Genomic DNA, 17495 nt, shown 5'->3' on the forward strand with positions numbered 1-17495 from the left:
ACACACACACACACACACACACACACACAAACACACATATATATATGTGTACAGCATATACATATATATATATACAGCATTTAGCAGACACTCTTATCCAGATTTATTTCAGTTTATACACATGAGCAATTAAGGGTTAAGGGCCTTGCTCAGGGGCCCTGCAGTGGCAACTTGGTGGACCTGGGATTCGAACCAACGATCTTCCAATCAGTAGCCTTAACCACTGAGCTACCACAACCCCATCTATATAAATAAAATATATAAATATATAAATAAACATAAACATATGCACAGCATGTAATATATATTATACATATGAGATGTATTATATATTACATGCTGTACATATGTTTACATATATATCTATATATAAAAATTGAGCAACACAGGACTACCACTTGCCAGATATCAATTGCATGATAGATCATTGACATTAATGTTTCTGGGTGCTGCTGTGGCATGAGTTTAGGCACTGCAGCATTACTGGGTTTATCCGACACTCATTGTGGATAAAAAGCAAAGTGTTACATTTTGTAGTACATGCTGTAGTATTTTAACCATTTATAGTTACATGGTGGCTTAGGGTTTAGTATATTTGCCTTTTATATCCTGGGTCGCCTGGTATAGGCTCCAGATTCCCTACAGCCCTGTGCAGGATAAGGGTCCAGAAAAGAGATATACAGATACTTTTACTGCTGTTCAAATTCAAGATATAACTTCACCAGCCTAGTATTTTTTTTTCTCTCACTTGCATTTTATAAGACAAAAAATATAATCTTTTGTCCTGCATTAAGACTTTCCCATATTTGCAAACTTAGCAACACAAAGTGCTGACATAAGAGACTTCTTCCATGAACTTTAAATAAATAATTAATGTCACAAAAATAAGTGTAATAAAATATACTTGTTTGTATTAATACAGTATAAGCTTATTGTATATTACATGATATGACACATACAGTGTATTAAAAAGAGAAGTCAGTGTATGTATACTGTAATACATTTATATTGATTAATTATTAAATCAGTAGTTGGAGTAGTTGGGAATGAATCATACTGTATGATCATTTATTAATTTTTATTATTAAGTGATTTATAAATGTTTGTGTATTAAGTACTAATATTGGCACCATGCCATAGGCCAACTAATGACAGCTGATACAGATTTATTCATTTAATTTAATTTAATTATTTTCTATAGACTCCTGCTTGACTAAGAAGCTTAAACCTTCTATGAAAAGCAGACAGTTCATGTGGGAGGTATAATCTGTTTTGAGAAAGAGCAACAGGAAGCTCCTTTTTATTTCTGACAACAAAAGTCAGTCCTGTGACACGCGCTTCAATCAGTCTGTCTCGGCCTTTTACATGGTCATGGAAAATTTATGATCCAAGAAGAAGGTAAATTTAATAACTGCTGTAAAATTAATTTCTTAAAATAGTACTTTTGCTAAATGTACAGGACTTTTATAAGACACATAGGATTTTTTTACACTCTAAGTAAATAGCAAATGGGTTCTTGTATAAGTAGCTGTTCTTAAGTTCCCAAATAGTTCTACTTTGAACTATTTGTAATAGAGTCAGTGGGTTAAACGTTCTCTCAGAACGGCCACTGAACAACAGCATTTATTTAATAGTTCATTTACAGTGTGGCAGATTGCAGTAAATTTGATTCTAAATGTATTTTAGAATGGATTTTTGTAAATGAAAAAAATTATATACTGTATAGATAGATATATCTATATAGAATTTGTAATGAACAGTTAAAACCTTTAAAAAAAAACTTTAACATATGAAAATACGCAACGATAGTAGAAGCATGCATTTATCTAAGGTGCATTTTTGTTAGAATTTGCTTTTGTTTTTAAAAAATAATCATTTTATTGTCTTTATACTTCATTCACTCTTGAAATCAAGTCTGACCTGTTTTAACTTGAACAATATAAAAGTAACCTTTTCAGTTCTATTTGCTGGAAATTAAATTATTAACAAAAAAAAGATAATTAAGTTGATGCTATTTGACTGACAAATAAATCTATTGTGCAAATAAATATTTTTTCCTGCTGTATCAGACAGGATGTTGTGTGTTATGGATAAAGTATGACTTGACATTTTTTGGGCCTTCGAAAAACAAAGATAAAGCAGAGACATTGAAGCCTTGTCTCCATGTGTACAGGAGCTGTTTAAAAACAGAAAAGCTATTCAGAAAAGACAAGTCTGAGGGTTTTTCTCACAGGAAACAGGTCGGTTGTCAAATGAGCCGCAGAAAAGAGTGCACATGTTGAGCCGCAGAAAGAGGAACTAATACAAAGAGGATAATTATAGCTACATGTCTACAAAACTTAACAAACCGACTGCATTAAAGTATTAATAGTTATTGTGTGTTGTGTTTTTTGAACATCAAGAAAGATACATTGTGGATTTGTGTGTGTGTGTGTGTGTGTGTGTGTGTGTGTGTGTGTGTGTGTGTGTGTGTGTGTGTGTGTGTGTGTGTGTGTGTGTGTGTGTGTGTGAGTGTTTAATCTCCAGGATGGAACTTCAGAAGTTTATTTTGCTAATACTAGTAGGTGTCTTCTCATCAACTTTGGTGATAGTGATTGTATTCATCATCATCAACATGTGCGTAAGAGGGAAAGGTAAATGCAAGAGTCTTTTCATTTGACAACAACAACAAAAACATCTATCGTCTGTGATATGGTGTCAACAGGCACTTGTTTTAACATTTCGGATGGAGTCTTCAGTGTTAGTGTTTTGTAGCAATCAGTAATTTCACTGTTTTACTGTAGCTAACATGAATTCTCTGTTGTCTTTAAGTCAGAGAAAAAAAATATTGTTGTTGGAACGGAAGTTAAAACAGTATTGTTTTTTTTTTTTGAATAGTTCAACGCAGGGTAGTTATCGGAAAATAAGCAGACCTCAACCTCGCACAAATTAATTAGTACTATTTTGCTTTTTTCAGCTGCAAAATATGTTGCAACATCCGAGAATCCCACGAAGTCAAGCTTTGAAATGTAAGTACAAATCCGTATGCTGTTAAGCTGCTGTAAACCTCATCAGCTAACTTGCTACTCTTAAAAAGTTATGAAGATCTCATAAGACCAAAGACATATTTCCATTGCAGGAGCAACTCTTTCAAGCTGAATGGTCAGGAAGATATTCGACCTCCGTTGCCTTCAAGAGAACAATTTGATACAGAGTCCAGTAAGGATAAGAATTTGCCTGCTTATTCATTTTATTTTAAGTTATTAAGTCATATTGAGGACAAGAATGCTTTAACATTAATAAAATACATTAGTCAGGTGTAAAAGATGTGATTAAGAGACTAACACATGCTTTCGCTAACCATTCATCAAGAAAAGTTATTAAGTATTTTGAGCTTAATAAATAAAGCTTTTTTTTTTTTTTTGAAAGAGAAAAAGAACATGCTGCCGAAAGAACAGAAATCTGAGGCCGCCGCAGGCACATGCTCACTGAAACTAAGTAGCTGAAGGAAAATAAAAATTCAGTAGCCTCAAACCTGGTAGCCACAGATTCCCGTTCCCACCTAACAGGAGTGGAAGCCGATGTGATCTTCTGCTGTAGTCCATCTCCTCAGTTTTCGACATGTTGTGTGTTGTTTTTTTGCTTACCACGGTTGTGAAGAGTGCAGTTGTCTGATCTGCTCTTACTTCTTTTTTGCTTTTTGCACCATTCTGTGTAAACACTAGAGACTGTTGTGTGTGTAAAAAAAAAAATCAGAGGAAATCAGCAGTTTTTGAAATACACAAACCAGGCATTTTTATCAGAATCAAAGTCATAGAGATCACACTTCTTCTGCTCTGGGGTACTGGTATTCCTATTGAAGTGGTCAGCCCATCTAACGCATGTCCCACACCCAAAAACTCCAACAAACCTCAGACACAAATAGAACAAAGAGGGAATGAATAAACAAACAAACAAACAAACAAATAAATAATCAAACAAATAAATAAATAAATAAATAAAGTTGCACAAAATTAATTTTCCATGTAATGTCAATGAAAAAAACAATTATTCCAAATTTCACTTAATTATTTTTTGTAATAGATTTATGACTTTCATTTAAAGGATGTGATTTATATTTTATTAATATTATTTTTTTGTATTTAAGGGATTTTGTTTAGAAAGATTTAAATGTTGTTCAGTCTCATGTAAAAGTTTCTAAAAAGACACTTCTTTATATTTGCATTTCAGTAAATGAGCATATATTTGGGTCATTCCTGTAACTCTCATATAGATCCTGATTTACTACCCTGTTTTGGTATCACTTCTTTTTTAAATCTTCCATTTTGTTTATTCTGTCATTCCCATGTTCCTCTCTGCACTCTCACTCTCAGACATTGTTTGAAATAAAAGAAATGCACAAGTATAAGTGTAGATTAAATCATTTCAAATCAAATCAATTTTGATATATTAAATATTCAGAAATAATCATGATTACTGTATTATTGTGCTTGTTTGCCAGTGAGCAATAGTTATGAGGAGATGCCTGAAATCCCTATGGTCGCAGTTGAAACTTCCTCTTTACAGAACCCTGTTCACAGCCATGTCCCTCAGACCCACACCAACCTTCTGGACAACGCAAGCATCTCAGAAAGCTACGATGATGTAGACGAACTTCAAAGTGGTGAGGCAGAATGACATTGTAAAATGACTTTTGTGGGGTTTTTCTGATCCAAGAATAACCTTGTTCTCATCTTGTATTCTAGTAGTGTTTTATGAAATCAAACTACCTCCAACTGTTTTGACTCAGAAGTCAGCTATGTGACACTAGTGATACTCTTGTCTTTGGTAAAAGGATAAGAGATTAAAATATTTCGATATTTTTCACTGTACAGACAAAATGAACAGATAACATGTTTACTCAAACTTCTTTTGAGGGAGTTAAGAGCAGTTAAGTGAAGATCTATATCAAGACAAATTCATAAATACGACCGTTACAATCTAACTAAAGAGGTCTTAGGATTGGACACGTAAGAAAAAGTCTTAACAAAGGTGTTCTTGTGTAATTTTCCTCCAACTTTTCAAATATGCAGCTGTATCGTATAATGTAGACAAAACCTAAACCACAAATTTGTCATCAAATTGACAAAACAAACAAACAAATAAATAAATAACTCTAATCAATTCTTCTAGAGCTTACTTTAAAGAAGAATTAAAGGAAATATGTGTTAAAATACGTTGATGTCTTGATACCTTTTAACTCAAAGGTAGTCAGAATGATTTTCTGTGGTAAGCCACCATACAATTTAGTGATTTTCTTTAAGTTTACACCACAAACACAGACATTTTAATGTATGGTATCTTCTTATTCGCCTATTCCCTTCTAAAAACCTATGGTGGACAATTAATGAAAATTTTAGGTCTATACTGCCATCTACCTTTCGTTTTTAAAGCCAAAACACAATTAAACCGAACTTTTTAATGAATTATTTTTAAAGACGACAACCGACAAATTGTGCTGAAAGACAAAATGGCTGCGTCATGTAAACGCATGAAATATACAAATTTAGCAAAATTTGAAGCTTAAACTGTAGAATAAAACTTTCTTGAGTCAAATAATAATAATTATTATAATATAATTATTATTGTGTTTCAATCTCCGCTTCTGATAACAGCTATTAGCTCGTGTGTTTTGAATAAATTTACGAAATTCATGCTAATCATAAAATCATGCTAATCATGAACTACAGCTAAGGCTGCTAAATGAACACAAAGTGTATGGACTTTTTTTTGTATGTTTGCTTTGTTTGTTCATTATTAATTTGTTATAAATACTAGCTTTGGCTTTAAAAATGAAGTGGCTTTTACTTTTAGCCCCTACAAAGAGGAGTGTGAAAAAAATAGCTTTAAAAAGAGGAGAGAATTCTCATGATTACAATCCTCAGCCCTAAGGTACACAACAAGCAACTCATTTTCTGTTTATATCTCTATTTAGCGTACAGATACCAGCGGCAAAAAGCACATATGGGTCTAATGAAATAATCATGATTACTGTCTATTATTGTGTTTGTTTTCCAGTGAATAGTTATGAGGAGATGACTGAAATCCCTATGGTCGCCGTTGAAACTTCCTCACAGAATCCTGTTCACAGCCATGTCCCTCAGACCCACACCAACCTTCTGGACAACGCAAGCAATTCAGAAAGCTACGATGATATAGATGAAATTCAAAGGGGTGAGGCTGAATGACATTGTAAAATGACCTTTGTGGGGGTTTTGTGATCCAAGAATAACCTTGTTCTCATCTTGTGTTCTAATAGTGTTTTATGAAATCCATCCACATCTAGCTGTTTTGACTAAGTAAGAGAAAGTCTTAACAAAGGTGTTCTTGTGTAATTTTCCTCCAACTTTGCAGCTGTATTGTATAATGTAGACTAAACCAATCAGGTTACACAACCACAAATTTGTCATCAAATTGACATAAATAAACGAACAAATAAATAAAATTAAATAAATAAATAGATTCTACAGATCAATTCTAGAGCTTACGTTTAAGAAGACTTAAAGAAAAAAATATGTATTAAAATACTTTGATGTCTTGATACCTTTTAACTCAAAGGTAGTCAGAATGATTTTTTGTGGTAAGCCAACATACAATTTAGTGATTTTTTTAAGATAAGCACAGACTTGTATGATATCTTCTCATTCGCTCATTCCCTTCCAAAAACCAATGGTGGATAATTAATGATAATGTTTTTAGGTCTATAGGCTACTGCCCCCTACCTTTCGTTTTTAGAGCCAAAACGCAATTAAAATGAACTTTTTAATGAATTATTTTTAAAGACGACAACCGACAAATTGTGCTGAAAGACAAAATGGCTGCGTCATGTAAACACATGAAATATACAAATTTAGCAAAAGCAATTTGAAGCTTAAATTGTAGAATAAAACTCTCCTGAGTCAAATAATTCTTAATATAGGTTGTGTGTTTCAATCTCCACTTCTGATAACAGCCATTAGATCGCGTGTTTTGAATAAATTTAGGAAAATAATGCTAATCATGGAATCATGATAATCATAAAATCATGCTAATCATTAAATCGTGCCAATCATGAACTAAATCTATGGCTGCTAAATGAACACGAAGTGTATGGACTTTTTTTTTTTAACGTTTGCTTTGTTTGTTCATTATTAATTTGTTATAAATACTGGCTTTGGCTTTAAAAAGTTAAGTGGCTTTTACTTTTAGCCCCTACAAAGAGGAGTGGGAAAAAAAATAGCTTTAAAAAGAGGAGAGAATTCTCATGATTACAATCCTCAGCCCTAAAATACACACAAAGCAACTCGTTTTCTGTTTATATCTCTATTTAGTGTACAGATACCAGCGGCAAAAATCACATATGGGTCTAATGAAATAATCATGATTACTGTCTATTATTGTGCTTGTTTTCCAGTGAATAGTTATGAGGAGATGACTGAAATCCCTATGGTCGCCGTTGAAACCTCCTCTTTACAGAATCCTGTTCACAGCCATGTCCCTCAGACCCACACCAACCTTCTGGACAACGCAAGCATCTCAGAAAGCTACGATGATATAGAGGAACTTCAAAGGGGTGAGGCTGAATGACATTGTAAAATAACCTTTGTGGGCTTTTTGTGATCCAAGAATAACTTTGTTCTCATCTTGTGTTCCAATAGTGTTTCATGAAATCAAACCACCTCCAACTGTCTTGACTCAGAAGTCAGTTATGTCACACTAGTGATTTTCCTCCGACTTTTCAAATATTCAGCTGTATTGTGTAATGTAGACAAAACCAATCAGGTTACACAACCACAGATTTGTCATCAAATTGACAAAATAAACAAACAAATAAATAAATAAATCCTACAGATCAATTCTAGAGCTTACTTTACTCTATTTAGTGTACAGATACCAGCGAAAAGCACATATGGGTCTGATGGTCATGTGTTCACAAACGTTTGGCTATAACAGTGCACAGAGATGATGTTCTTTAGTATGACAAATGCTGTAAAATTTCAAAGATTCAGTAAAAACAATAACACTGGTGAAAAAAACTTGTAATTCAATACACAAACATTTCTATGAACTTTGCGGCAGACTGAATCACTTCTTAAATTACTCAAAATGCAATCCCCTGCTGACTGAATTATTATTATTATTATTAATAATAATAATAATAATAATAATAATAATAATAATAATAATAATAATAATAATAATAAGGCAATCTTACAACTTAAGAGCAATGGAATAAAGGTTTTTCTTTTCCATGTCTTCCATATTTTCTGATCAATCAGGAATCAGGAGTTTTGATTGCATTTTGTTGATTTCAGACATGAAATCTTCACCATAGAAAATAAGCTTCATACGACTACAGTCGACATGGTCAAAGCTGATGTTTATTCACATGCTTTTTTTTTGCAGTACAAGGCATCTCCGTTGCATCATTGCCTGATTACCTGGATGTGGATCCACCTCCTTTTATAAATGGATCAAACAACGGATCAAACAATGTGTCAGAAAACTACGACGATGATCAGCTCCAATGTGACAGCGAGGACTATGATGATGTGGGATAAAAGATTAATCTGTCCTGGCCATTTGTGAAGAAAAGAGAAAAGAATATTCTAAGAAATACAATAAATTCATTCAGAGGATCTGCACAGAACTTTGGACCTCTGTTCAATTTAGCACTTTGTTTTGTTTCCTGAGGATGGTGATGTCTCTTTTGCAAAGACAGTTATGTAAGATTTTATTTTGATGAACTGATGAAGAAAATAATTTATAAACATTTATATTTTTAAACATTTATATTTTTAAACATTTTAAATATTTAATCAGCTGCTTGTCATATAATCGACTCATTTCCCGCACACCGCCCAAATCAACCATGTAGAACACTCACTATTTCCTGCCTGCAAGTCAGTAGTACTTTGGTATCAACTGTTTACCAGAAAGATGCATTTAAATGCTTTACTCCAGTACAATATTTAAGCTCCATATTCACACATCACAGGGTTTTAGTGGAAATAAACTTCACCTGCTTGCGTTCTTTGCTGTGTGAACAAGCTTGAGTCGTGAAAAAAATACACTTTTAGTCATTGTGGTAAAACTATAATTATTTATTTGCTCCAAATAATGAAAGTTCACATGCTGTTTAGATACAAGTGATCTAAAATGATTTGTATACCTTAGTTAGCAGTAGGTTGGTAGCTGAAAGGGTCATCCAGTATGTTGAATATTTATGAATAAGAAAAGTCTACCTAGCTAGCGAATATTGATGTAACACTTAGTTAATTAGCTAGTAATTTGTAGGTTCCAAAGTTATATATATATCTGAAGATTCTAAATTTATTTTCTACTGAACCTTTAACCACTGTAACCATTGATTTTATTGCATTTATAACATTGGTGAGATGCCCTTATATCTTACATCTATTTCATTTCTACTGAGCGGTTAAGGGTTAAGATCTTGCAATTTAAACTCATAACCTTCCAATCAGTTACCCAACACCTTAACTACTGAGGCATAACCTGTAACTTTCACGATTTTAACCGTAGAATAATGGCATAATGTTAGCAAGCAAGTACAGTGCCTTCTGGAACACTATAAGCCATGATTTGAAAGATGTATGACATTAAATGCTGTTCCCCAGAAGCAAAGCAAGGAGGGTATTAGTCAGAGAACCAGGCAAGAGGCCAACGGGTAACCTTGAAGGATATTAAAAGATCCACAGCTCAGATGAGAGAGGATATTCAGAGGCCTACCATAGCCTGGAGACTCCAAACATCTGGATGTTATGCCAGAGTGGTGAGAATCATTAAATCCTGTATGCGCCAAAGGCTGTTTTGGAGAATTAGCAGACATGAGGGAGAATGTTCTCTGGTCTGATTTGGGAAAAACGGAATATTTTGGCCTTAGTATAAAGAGCTATAAACTCAGGACTGTGCATGACCCTGAGAACAGCATTTGCACTGTGAAGCATGGTGGTGGTAGAAGCATGTTGCACATTACACTCTAATGCTTGGTCTTTGATTGAAACTCTGAAAATATTATCTGTAAACTTTTTTTTTTTTTTTTTACCAGATGTTGTTGGTTTTACTTAAAAAAAAACAGCATTTTTCAACCCTCAATTTAAAATAATGCCAATTCCAAAAAAAATAATAATAATAATCACGCATATGTACAAACGCTGTAAAGATGTCAGTCCGCATAAATCTGTAGATTCCATTTTAAAAAAGTGACGACCCAATTTCTTAGTATACAAATGCACAGCAGGATGCAAATCTTAGCAACGGTGTGATTTTCTTAAGGTTAATAATTTCAGTTGCATAATGTGAGCTCTATAGCACAAGCTGATGTGATGGTTACTCTGTTCTCTAAAAAAAGAACTGAAACTGTAGTTTCACTGCACACTGAACCACCTGCCGCTATTTAACCGGGGTTTTTATTGCATTTTCCCCCCTGTATGTAGGAGACTATATACAAAATAAAGCAAATATGACTTTTTAAAAGTTGTTTGTGAACAAGTTTTTTTTAATTATTATTATTTTCCTGAAATTATCTGATCGCATTATTTACCCCCTTATTTTTTTTTTGAGATTATTTATTTATTTATTTTAGATATTCAGCCAGAAAGATCATTCAACCAACAGTTAAAAGATACTTGCATGTTTTATATACATTTATTTTGTAAAAAAAAAAAAAAAAAAAAAAAAAAAAAAAAGGAAAGAAAGAAAACTTAAAATACATTTTCTCTGACTTCAGTCGATCCAGCGTTTCTGTTTGCAGTAGCTCCACATTAGTGATCACTGTTGCACAACACGATGGGAAAAAGAAAAAACCAAAACAAACTCCAAGAGCAACAGTGCTGAAACATCCCGTACTGTCAAAAAACCCACACCCGCAGTTAGTCCGAGTGTCAGTTTGGGTCTTGCAAGCAGCTTGGAGGGGGAACAACGCAGGCCTTACTCAGGTCGAGCAAATCGAGTTTTTCCTGGTCTTTTCTTACAGCACAAGAGAATATAAGTAGGAGTCCATGGAGGAGGGCTTTGTGTGACCACGTTTACGTTTAACCCCCCAGACGCTGGCCCTCGCCCCAGGGAAACCCCCCTGGGCGTTCCTCAGGGAGGGGGTTGTAGTTGGGATCTTCCTCTGGTGTGTCAAACAGCATTTTACTGCGGAGAGAATACAGAGTCAGAAACGCGTAATAGATCTCGTTAAGATGAATTCTTGATTCTGATTGGCTGGAAGGTGTTAAGTTTTACAGTATATAGAACTATAGTTCCAGCTGGAAGTAAGATCATAGGATATGAATATTCTATCATGTCTAAAGTGCAGAAATTGTGCAATAGCTGATACATTGATTGGATAATTTGTATACTGGACATGTGTGGAAGGAGTCTCCGGTGTCAGCATTTTGTAACAGTTAGTGTGACCCACTTCATTCATTATTTAAAAAAAAAAAGTGTTTCATAAGCAGAATAAAACATTTTTCAACGCACAGAAAAGACGGAGTTCTTAGCCATCTGCTTCCACCGGGTTGGTTGGGAAATACATCCTCCAGGAAGAAATACACATGCCCTACTGCAATTCCTGCAAAGAAAGAAGGCAGATATTACAAGCTAGCTCATGAAGCATAAGCAATGTTTGATATTATATTTGCTTCAACAGTAGTTTAAATAGCTAATTTGAATATTTACCTAAAAGGTCCACAATGATAGAGTTGCCCAGCAACAGGGAAAATCCCATAAGGACCCACGGCAGAAAAGGGGCTTGGAAGTTGAGCAGGCCGAAGAAATTCATGCGCACGTTGGGGTTACGTCTGCTCCACACGTACACGAGCATGATCGTGAACGCCTGGCCCAGGAACACAAGACTCACAAACATGCCAAATATCTACGTGTGTATTAAGGGCAAAATATTAAATACCCGAGTTCCTAACTTTCACTTTCATAGCAAGGAAGAAAGCTTTTTTAATGGTGAAATGAGGAATATAACACCAGGATATGCTGCTGGGAAAAAACCATCAATAACTCAATTCTAAATTAGAGTTACTACTGTCACCACCCTGAAGCTGACATCCCAAAATGTGTCAATCCCGTTTATGCCACATTAATTTGCCAGAATTACATACAATCAAGGATACAGTCATGAGAAGGCCACCAAACAGGAACATGAACACAAAGTCAGCGGTTCTGCCTCGAAACGAGCCCTCCTCCAGCATTCGACAGTAGCGGTATCTGTGATGATCAAGTTAAGGACTTTAAGACCATTCATCCTGCATACATATTCCCGGTAGCAAAAGACAAAAGTAAACAAGTGACGAAGGATACAAAAATATCATGTTGAACAAGAAGTTGAAGCCGACCGGGCCGAAGAATAGGAAGTTGGTCACGAGCCGCCATATCTGTAAAAGGCCGCGCGTTTCACGTCACGTTATTTGACGCTGACTTCTGAAAGAGTGAAATATCTGAATAAAACCAGACACTCACCTGGTAGTGCTTTAATATCAACTCAGGATTGAAGTACAACTGGAAAGGTGTAATGAGCTCTAATTGCTGTAGGGATTAGATGTGACAAAGAGATGGATAGTAAACAAAACCGACATATTGGTTTAGATAAACAACTAAAACAGCAACATGAGGAAATTTCAGGTCTTTGTACTTGGCAACTTTCACAACTTTATATATGTGTATGTGTGTGTGTGTGTGTGTGTCTATGTGTGTGTGTGTGTGTGTGTGTGTAAATGACTAATAAATACTGTGGAAGCAGGAAAGCATTAGAAGACTTCATGGTTTGTCATGAAGCTGGTGGTTGATTTTTTATTTTTTTTTCTAAGAGGAGGTCAGGAAGTTTTTTATTTTCGCATCTACTACAAGTGTTCTGGGAAGTGAAAAATAAAAGACTCTCTGTGTGAAATATGATATGATACGAAACAGACAAAGCACGAGAGAGTTTTTACAATATTACAAAAGAAAAGAAACTTAAAACAGATCTCTGTAGTGGATTTAACACTCGGTTAGATTATCTTACTGACTCGTGCTGAGTTTCAGCTGAACTTTTTCACTCTTAAATGTAACGTCATGATATTATAAGATTGTTACAAGATTGTTATACGACCTATGAACCTCCTCCTTCTGCTGTCACGTCGTCGTGCCTGTGATCTGAGCTTTTTATGACTCTCCACGTTAAAACTCATAGCTGTTAGCTAACCGCTAAGCTAACCGCTAAGCTAACAAGCTAACTAGCTAATTAGCAAAACTCACTCACTACTTCCTTTTAAATGTCACGATATCAGACGTATCGCGTGTTTTACTCACAACAGCCGCTGTAGTGAGCACGCAGGCGGTCGTGTACGTCCTTGTAACCACTGGAATCTGTAGATATTCTTGCTGGAATGTCTGGTAAGCCATTTCTTTTCTTTTTTTTTTGCCTGACGACTGTTACACTTCCGGAATCTCTTGACACGTCGTTTAGAGAGACATGCAAATGAAGAGGGTGGGGTTTTGAGATATTGACATCTCTTATTGGCTAGTCAGAGAGAGTGGAGGCACGCGCGTTGTTGTGATTGGTCGCTTAGATAAGCTTCTGATCGCGAAGCGTTTTTTTTTTTAATTGGTTAAGTCTCAATCACCTCGCTACCTCTTGTCTAGGTTGCCTACAAAGTGTGTAACTTAAGGCATGATGCACTCTATCTAGTGCCCTAGGTTTTAAAATAAGGATGCGTTTGGGATGAGACCAGTTTTCCGCCGGCTGCTGTTTAAGTGTCACATTCGGATTCGTTACTGAATAATATCGTTTTCCTATTGGTGCACATATTCAGGGATTTTTTTTTAGTTATTTATTTTTTTCAGGTTTTATATTTTCATTTTCATATCTATAAATTATTTTAAAAACAAAATAGAAAGAAAACAGGAAATAATAATAATAATAATAACATCCTAACCGCAAGAGGGCGATGCAGTGACGTCACTGCGTGAGTCAACAACAAGGACGCGAAGAAAAGCTTTTGGCGCGCGCGCTTCGGAAATGGCGGAGGACTGTGAAGAAAACAGTGAGAAAGTTTTTTTTATGTTTACGTTTGTTTTTATGGTCGTTTGTGTTTTATTTCACTAATAATTGTGTCTGTGCTTCGGGAAAGTGTAAATCTCCGTCGTGTCGACGTTTTAAAGCGCTTTGTACGATTATGTGCGGTGAAGTTAAACAGTTGAAGTTAAACAGTAATTAATGTTTTATAAAATAATGTTTTTAATGTTATTGACAATATATTTGAACTTTAAACCAAGTGTCATAAGATAGGATGCTTATAGTGAGATTTATCTACTTATTATCTGGTAATAGAACCTAGTATGAATATTAAATATAAAACATTAAAATTAAATATGTGCTCATTTGCATATTAAGCATAATGTGTACATAAATACATAATACGAATATTAAATATTTAATATGCATATTAAATATTAATATTAAATGTATTATTGTATAATATATATATATATAAATAATTACACAATACGAATATTAAATATTTAATATGCATATTAAATATTAATATTAAATGTATTATTGTATAATATATATATATATATATATATATATATATATATATATATATATAAATAATTACACAATACGAATATTAAATATTTAATATGCATATTAAATATTAATATGAAATGTATTATTGTATTATATATATATATATATATATATATATATATATATATATAATTACACAATACGAATATTAAATATAAATATCAAATATGTGCTCATTTGCAAATTATAAGACAATTTAAAAAATATATATTTCTTGTGTTTTAGTTATATTTGGGATAACATTAAATGGTCAGACTGGAATGTTTTCAGAAAATGTTTGTATTGTATATTTGTGTAAAGACAAAAACTAAGTAGTTTGTCTTCTGGCTTGAAACAAAGCCTCATATAACAAAATGAAGTGGACGAAACAATTTATGATTCTGTGTATAGTTTTAAAAAGGACTGTTGATTGTCTTGAAAAATAAAATGACATTTATTCTAGCTAGTTATGTAGCTGACACGCAGGCGGAAACACAGTATATGTCAATAACCGAGGAAGTATAAACGTTATTAATGGAAATTCTTTTTAAATCCGAAGCAAAGTCAGCATTTTTTTCCCCCTGCTGATGCCAGTAACAGATTTCTGAAGAAAATATCGATCAATACCTTGATATTATGAATTGAACAGCATATGAAGCACGGACCGTTTTCTGAACAGCTGCATCTTCAAAAACGGTGATGAGGAGAATTTAGTTCAATTTGATCCTTTATTTTCTTGCTCAGTTTCCAAATTCATGTGTGTTTATTTGTTTTTTAGATTAAAACAGGTAAATCTGTATAAAAGCCTAGTATAAATGATGAAAAGAAGTCACACCACCCTGTTGTCTATTATTTTCCAGTATGAACCACCTGTTTTGTAAAAACAGCTTAGTTTCTTAGTCCCCCCCTCTCATTCTCGTGTTTAGTTTAATTTATTATTTATTTAAAATATTTTAATTTAATTTTAACTTAATTTTTTGTTTTGTAAAAAGATGCAGTTTATTATATTTACTGAGTCTTCCATCTTGAAGACTTTAATGTGGTGGAAAACCTACTGACACTGGAGATGCCATCCTTTAATGTTAAATAAAGTTTCACTTACATATTAAAACATTTAATCAACGGATGTACGACTGTAATAAATACTTTCAAATCATTTTCTAATAGCTCTTAGATCATGTAGCGCTTCCTCCATATACTTCCTTTTAACTTAGGTGTTACAATAGAAATGTAGGTAAAAAAAAACAAACATGTTTTTATTTATTTTTTACTTTTCATCATTGTGAAGGTTTTCTGAAGTAGATATGATCTAACTAATCAGGGTAATATGATCCACAGTGGGCTCCTCATCATCAGACTCCCTCAAACTGTATGAGGCGCAGTTCTTCGGCTTCACCCCTCAGACCTGCATGATGCGGATGAACAGCGCCTTCCAGGACTGTCTGTACGAGATGCTTGTAGTCGTCGAGTCCGTGTTTGTCCGAAAACTGTCAAAGGGTAAAGATCAGCCCGAGGAGCTTTGTATAAAGACTCGAGAGTGCACGCAAAAACTGCTTCATTTCCTGCAAGAACGCTTCCTGAAGCTGTCGGGTCGCATGGAAGCTCTGTTGGTTAACAGTGTGCTTTCGGTGCCCGAAAACGTCCTTCTGCCCGAAGACGATTCGCACCGCAAATACCCAGAGAGCAAAGAACAGTTTTTAAAGCTGGAGGCTTCGATCGCAGAGCTGCAAAAGTCTTACGAGGCAGAGGTGTGCGCAAAACAAGCTCTCCTGGCTGAGCTCGCTGAGCAGAAGGAAACACAGGAGCAGCTGGACGAGGTGCTGCAGTGGATCGACGAGCTGCGGTTATCCTGTAGGAAGGAGGGGATGGGAAATATTCAGGACAGCTTCCAGAATATGATTGAGACTGTGAACCAGTTGCAGGGTGAGATGGGGAAAATCCTGAAGAAGAGCAAATCTCTGGATGAAGTGTGATACTGCTTTTGGCTTATTCCTTCTTTGATGCACACCAGTTATGCTTGGTTGCTTAAAGATGGTCCATCCACAAGGGGGCAGCAGCACGCAGTCTGGTTATTCCACCTTGCTGACCCGCCAAATGTGCTGTTCTCAGCAAGGCGTCGCATCTGAAAGCCTGAGGTTCCTTCTTTGACATTTGAAATGCAGTCACCTCAAATCCTATTGTTTCCACCAAATCTGTTGTCTATACCATGCTAAGGCCAGGTCCATGTGTATTCTCATCTTTTTTTTTTTTTTTCCTTCAGTGCAATGAGATCAAACTGAATTTCTTATATGCCCAAGCCTGTGTGCTTTCTTCCTTGTTCTCAGCAGGAGGCCCGTATACCTTATTCATGGTCTGTCCTTTTACACAGTGCATTGTGCCCCATGAGCGTAGACACTGTTATTAGATCGTTTTTATTAAGCACTTTAGCAAAACCTTTCGAAAATGTAATCAGTTTCCTTCGTCATTTTGTAAACACAATAAAAGTCCATGCTTATTTTTACTTTTCTGTTTGATTTTTTTTGTGTTTAACCCTTGTATGTTGTTCGTATTTTTGTTACTCAGCCAGTGTTCGTGGGTCTGGTGGACCTGCTAGATTTTTGGGTTTTTAATTCAACACAATCAAAAAATTTATGTTAAAATACTCTACACATGTTTACATCATCCCAATTACAAGCAATATAAACCGCACTATTAATATGGTTAATATTTGCCCTTTACCTTTATTACATCATATTTTTTAATTAACGTGCTACTCGTTTTTTGTTGTCTTTTAATGTAATAAAACAAAAATCAAATTTAATCAAGTTATGAGTGGGGGAAAATCAACAAATTAACAAGGAAGCAAAGTTTTTCAAAATTATTGATGTTTATGAATATGGGTCCCACAGACCCGAACATCGTACAAGGGATAAGTGTTAAATTATCAGTTTCT

At 34.6% G+C, this 17495-nt stretch overlaps 3 protein-coding genes across 8 annotated transcripts; 2 read left to right on the forward strand and 1 right to left on the reverse strand.

Moving 5' to 3' along the window:
• The first annotated feature begins 1241 nt into the window (after nucleotides 1–1241).
• On the forward strand, nucleotides 1242–10494 carry LOC113663393. 4 transcript variants are annotated; one of them, XM_027178672.2, is made up of 9 exons: nucleotides 1343–1398; nucleotides 2174–2240; nucleotides 2527–2633; nucleotides 2957–3008; nucleotides 3119–3198; nucleotides 4481–4642; nucleotides 6037–6192; nucleotides 7412–7570; nucleotides 8404–10494. In XM_027178672.2, the coding sequence occupies exons 3-9, from the start codon at nucleotides 2528–2530 to the stop codon at nucleotides 8556–8558; spliced, it is 870 nt and encodes a 289-aa protein (XP_027034473.1). In that variant the 5' UTR covers nucleotides 1343–1398; nucleotides 2174–2240; nucleotide 2527; the 3' UTR covers nucleotides 8559–10494. The 4 variants fall into 4 exon arrangements, with proteins under 4 accessions (XP_047665174.1, XP_027034471.1, XP_027034473.1 ...); XM_027178670.2 differs by lacking the exon at nucleotides 2174–2240 and having other exon boundaries at nucleotides 1243–1398; XM_027178671.2 differs by lacking the exon at nucleotides 1343–1398 and having other exon boundaries at nucleotides 1423–2240.
• Nucleotides 10495–10658: 164 nt separating this feature from the next.
• On the reverse strand, nucleotides 10659–13479 carry derl2 (derlin 2). The gene is made up of 7 exons (XM_027178673.2): nucleotides 13303–13479; nucleotides 12475–12540; nucleotides 12316–12389; nucleotides 12129–12222; nucleotides 11683–11878; nucleotides 11485–11575; nucleotides 10659–11157 (listed from the first exon to the last, which is right to left on the reverse strand). Exons 1-7 carry the CDS (start codon nucleotides 13393–13395, stop codon nucleotides 11052–11054), a joined length of 720 nt encoding a protein of 239 aa, XP_027034474.1. The 5' UTR covers nucleotides 13396–13479; the 3' UTR covers nucleotides 10659–11051.
• A 400-nt stretch (nucleotides 13480–13879) lies between these two features.
• On the forward strand, nucleotides 13880–17063 carry mis12 (MIS12 kinetochore complex component). 3 transcript variants are annotated; one of them, XM_027178675.2, is made up of 3 exons: nucleotides 13928–14036; nucleotides 15123–15259; nucleotides 15902–17063. In XM_027178675.2, exon 3 carries the CDS (start codon nucleotides 15973–15975, stop codon nucleotides 16534–16536), a length of 564 nt encoding a protein of 187 aa, XP_027034476.1. In that variant the 5' UTR covers nucleotides 13928–14036; nucleotides 15123–15259; nucleotides 15902–15972; the 3' UTR covers nucleotides 16537–17063. The 3 variants fall into 3 exon arrangements, with proteins under 3 accessions (XP_027034475.1, XP_027034476.1, XP_047665175.1); XM_047809219.1 differs by having other exon boundaries at nucleotides 14020–14036; nucleotides 15158–15259; XM_027178674.2 differs by lacking the exon at nucleotides 15123–15259 and having other exon boundaries at nucleotides 13880–14036.
• Nucleotides 17064–17495: the final 432 nt, after the last annotated feature.

The sequence above is a fragment of the Tachysurus fulvidraco genome, chromosome 26 (assembly GCF_022655615.1).
Source record: "Tachysurus fulvidraco isolate hzauxx_2018 chromosome 26, HZAU_PFXX_2.0, whole genome shotgun sequence".
In the NCBI taxonomy this organism is placed as follows: domain Eukaryota; kingdom Metazoa; phylum Chordata; class Actinopteri; order Siluriformes; family Bagridae; genus Tachysurus; species Tachysurus fulvidraco.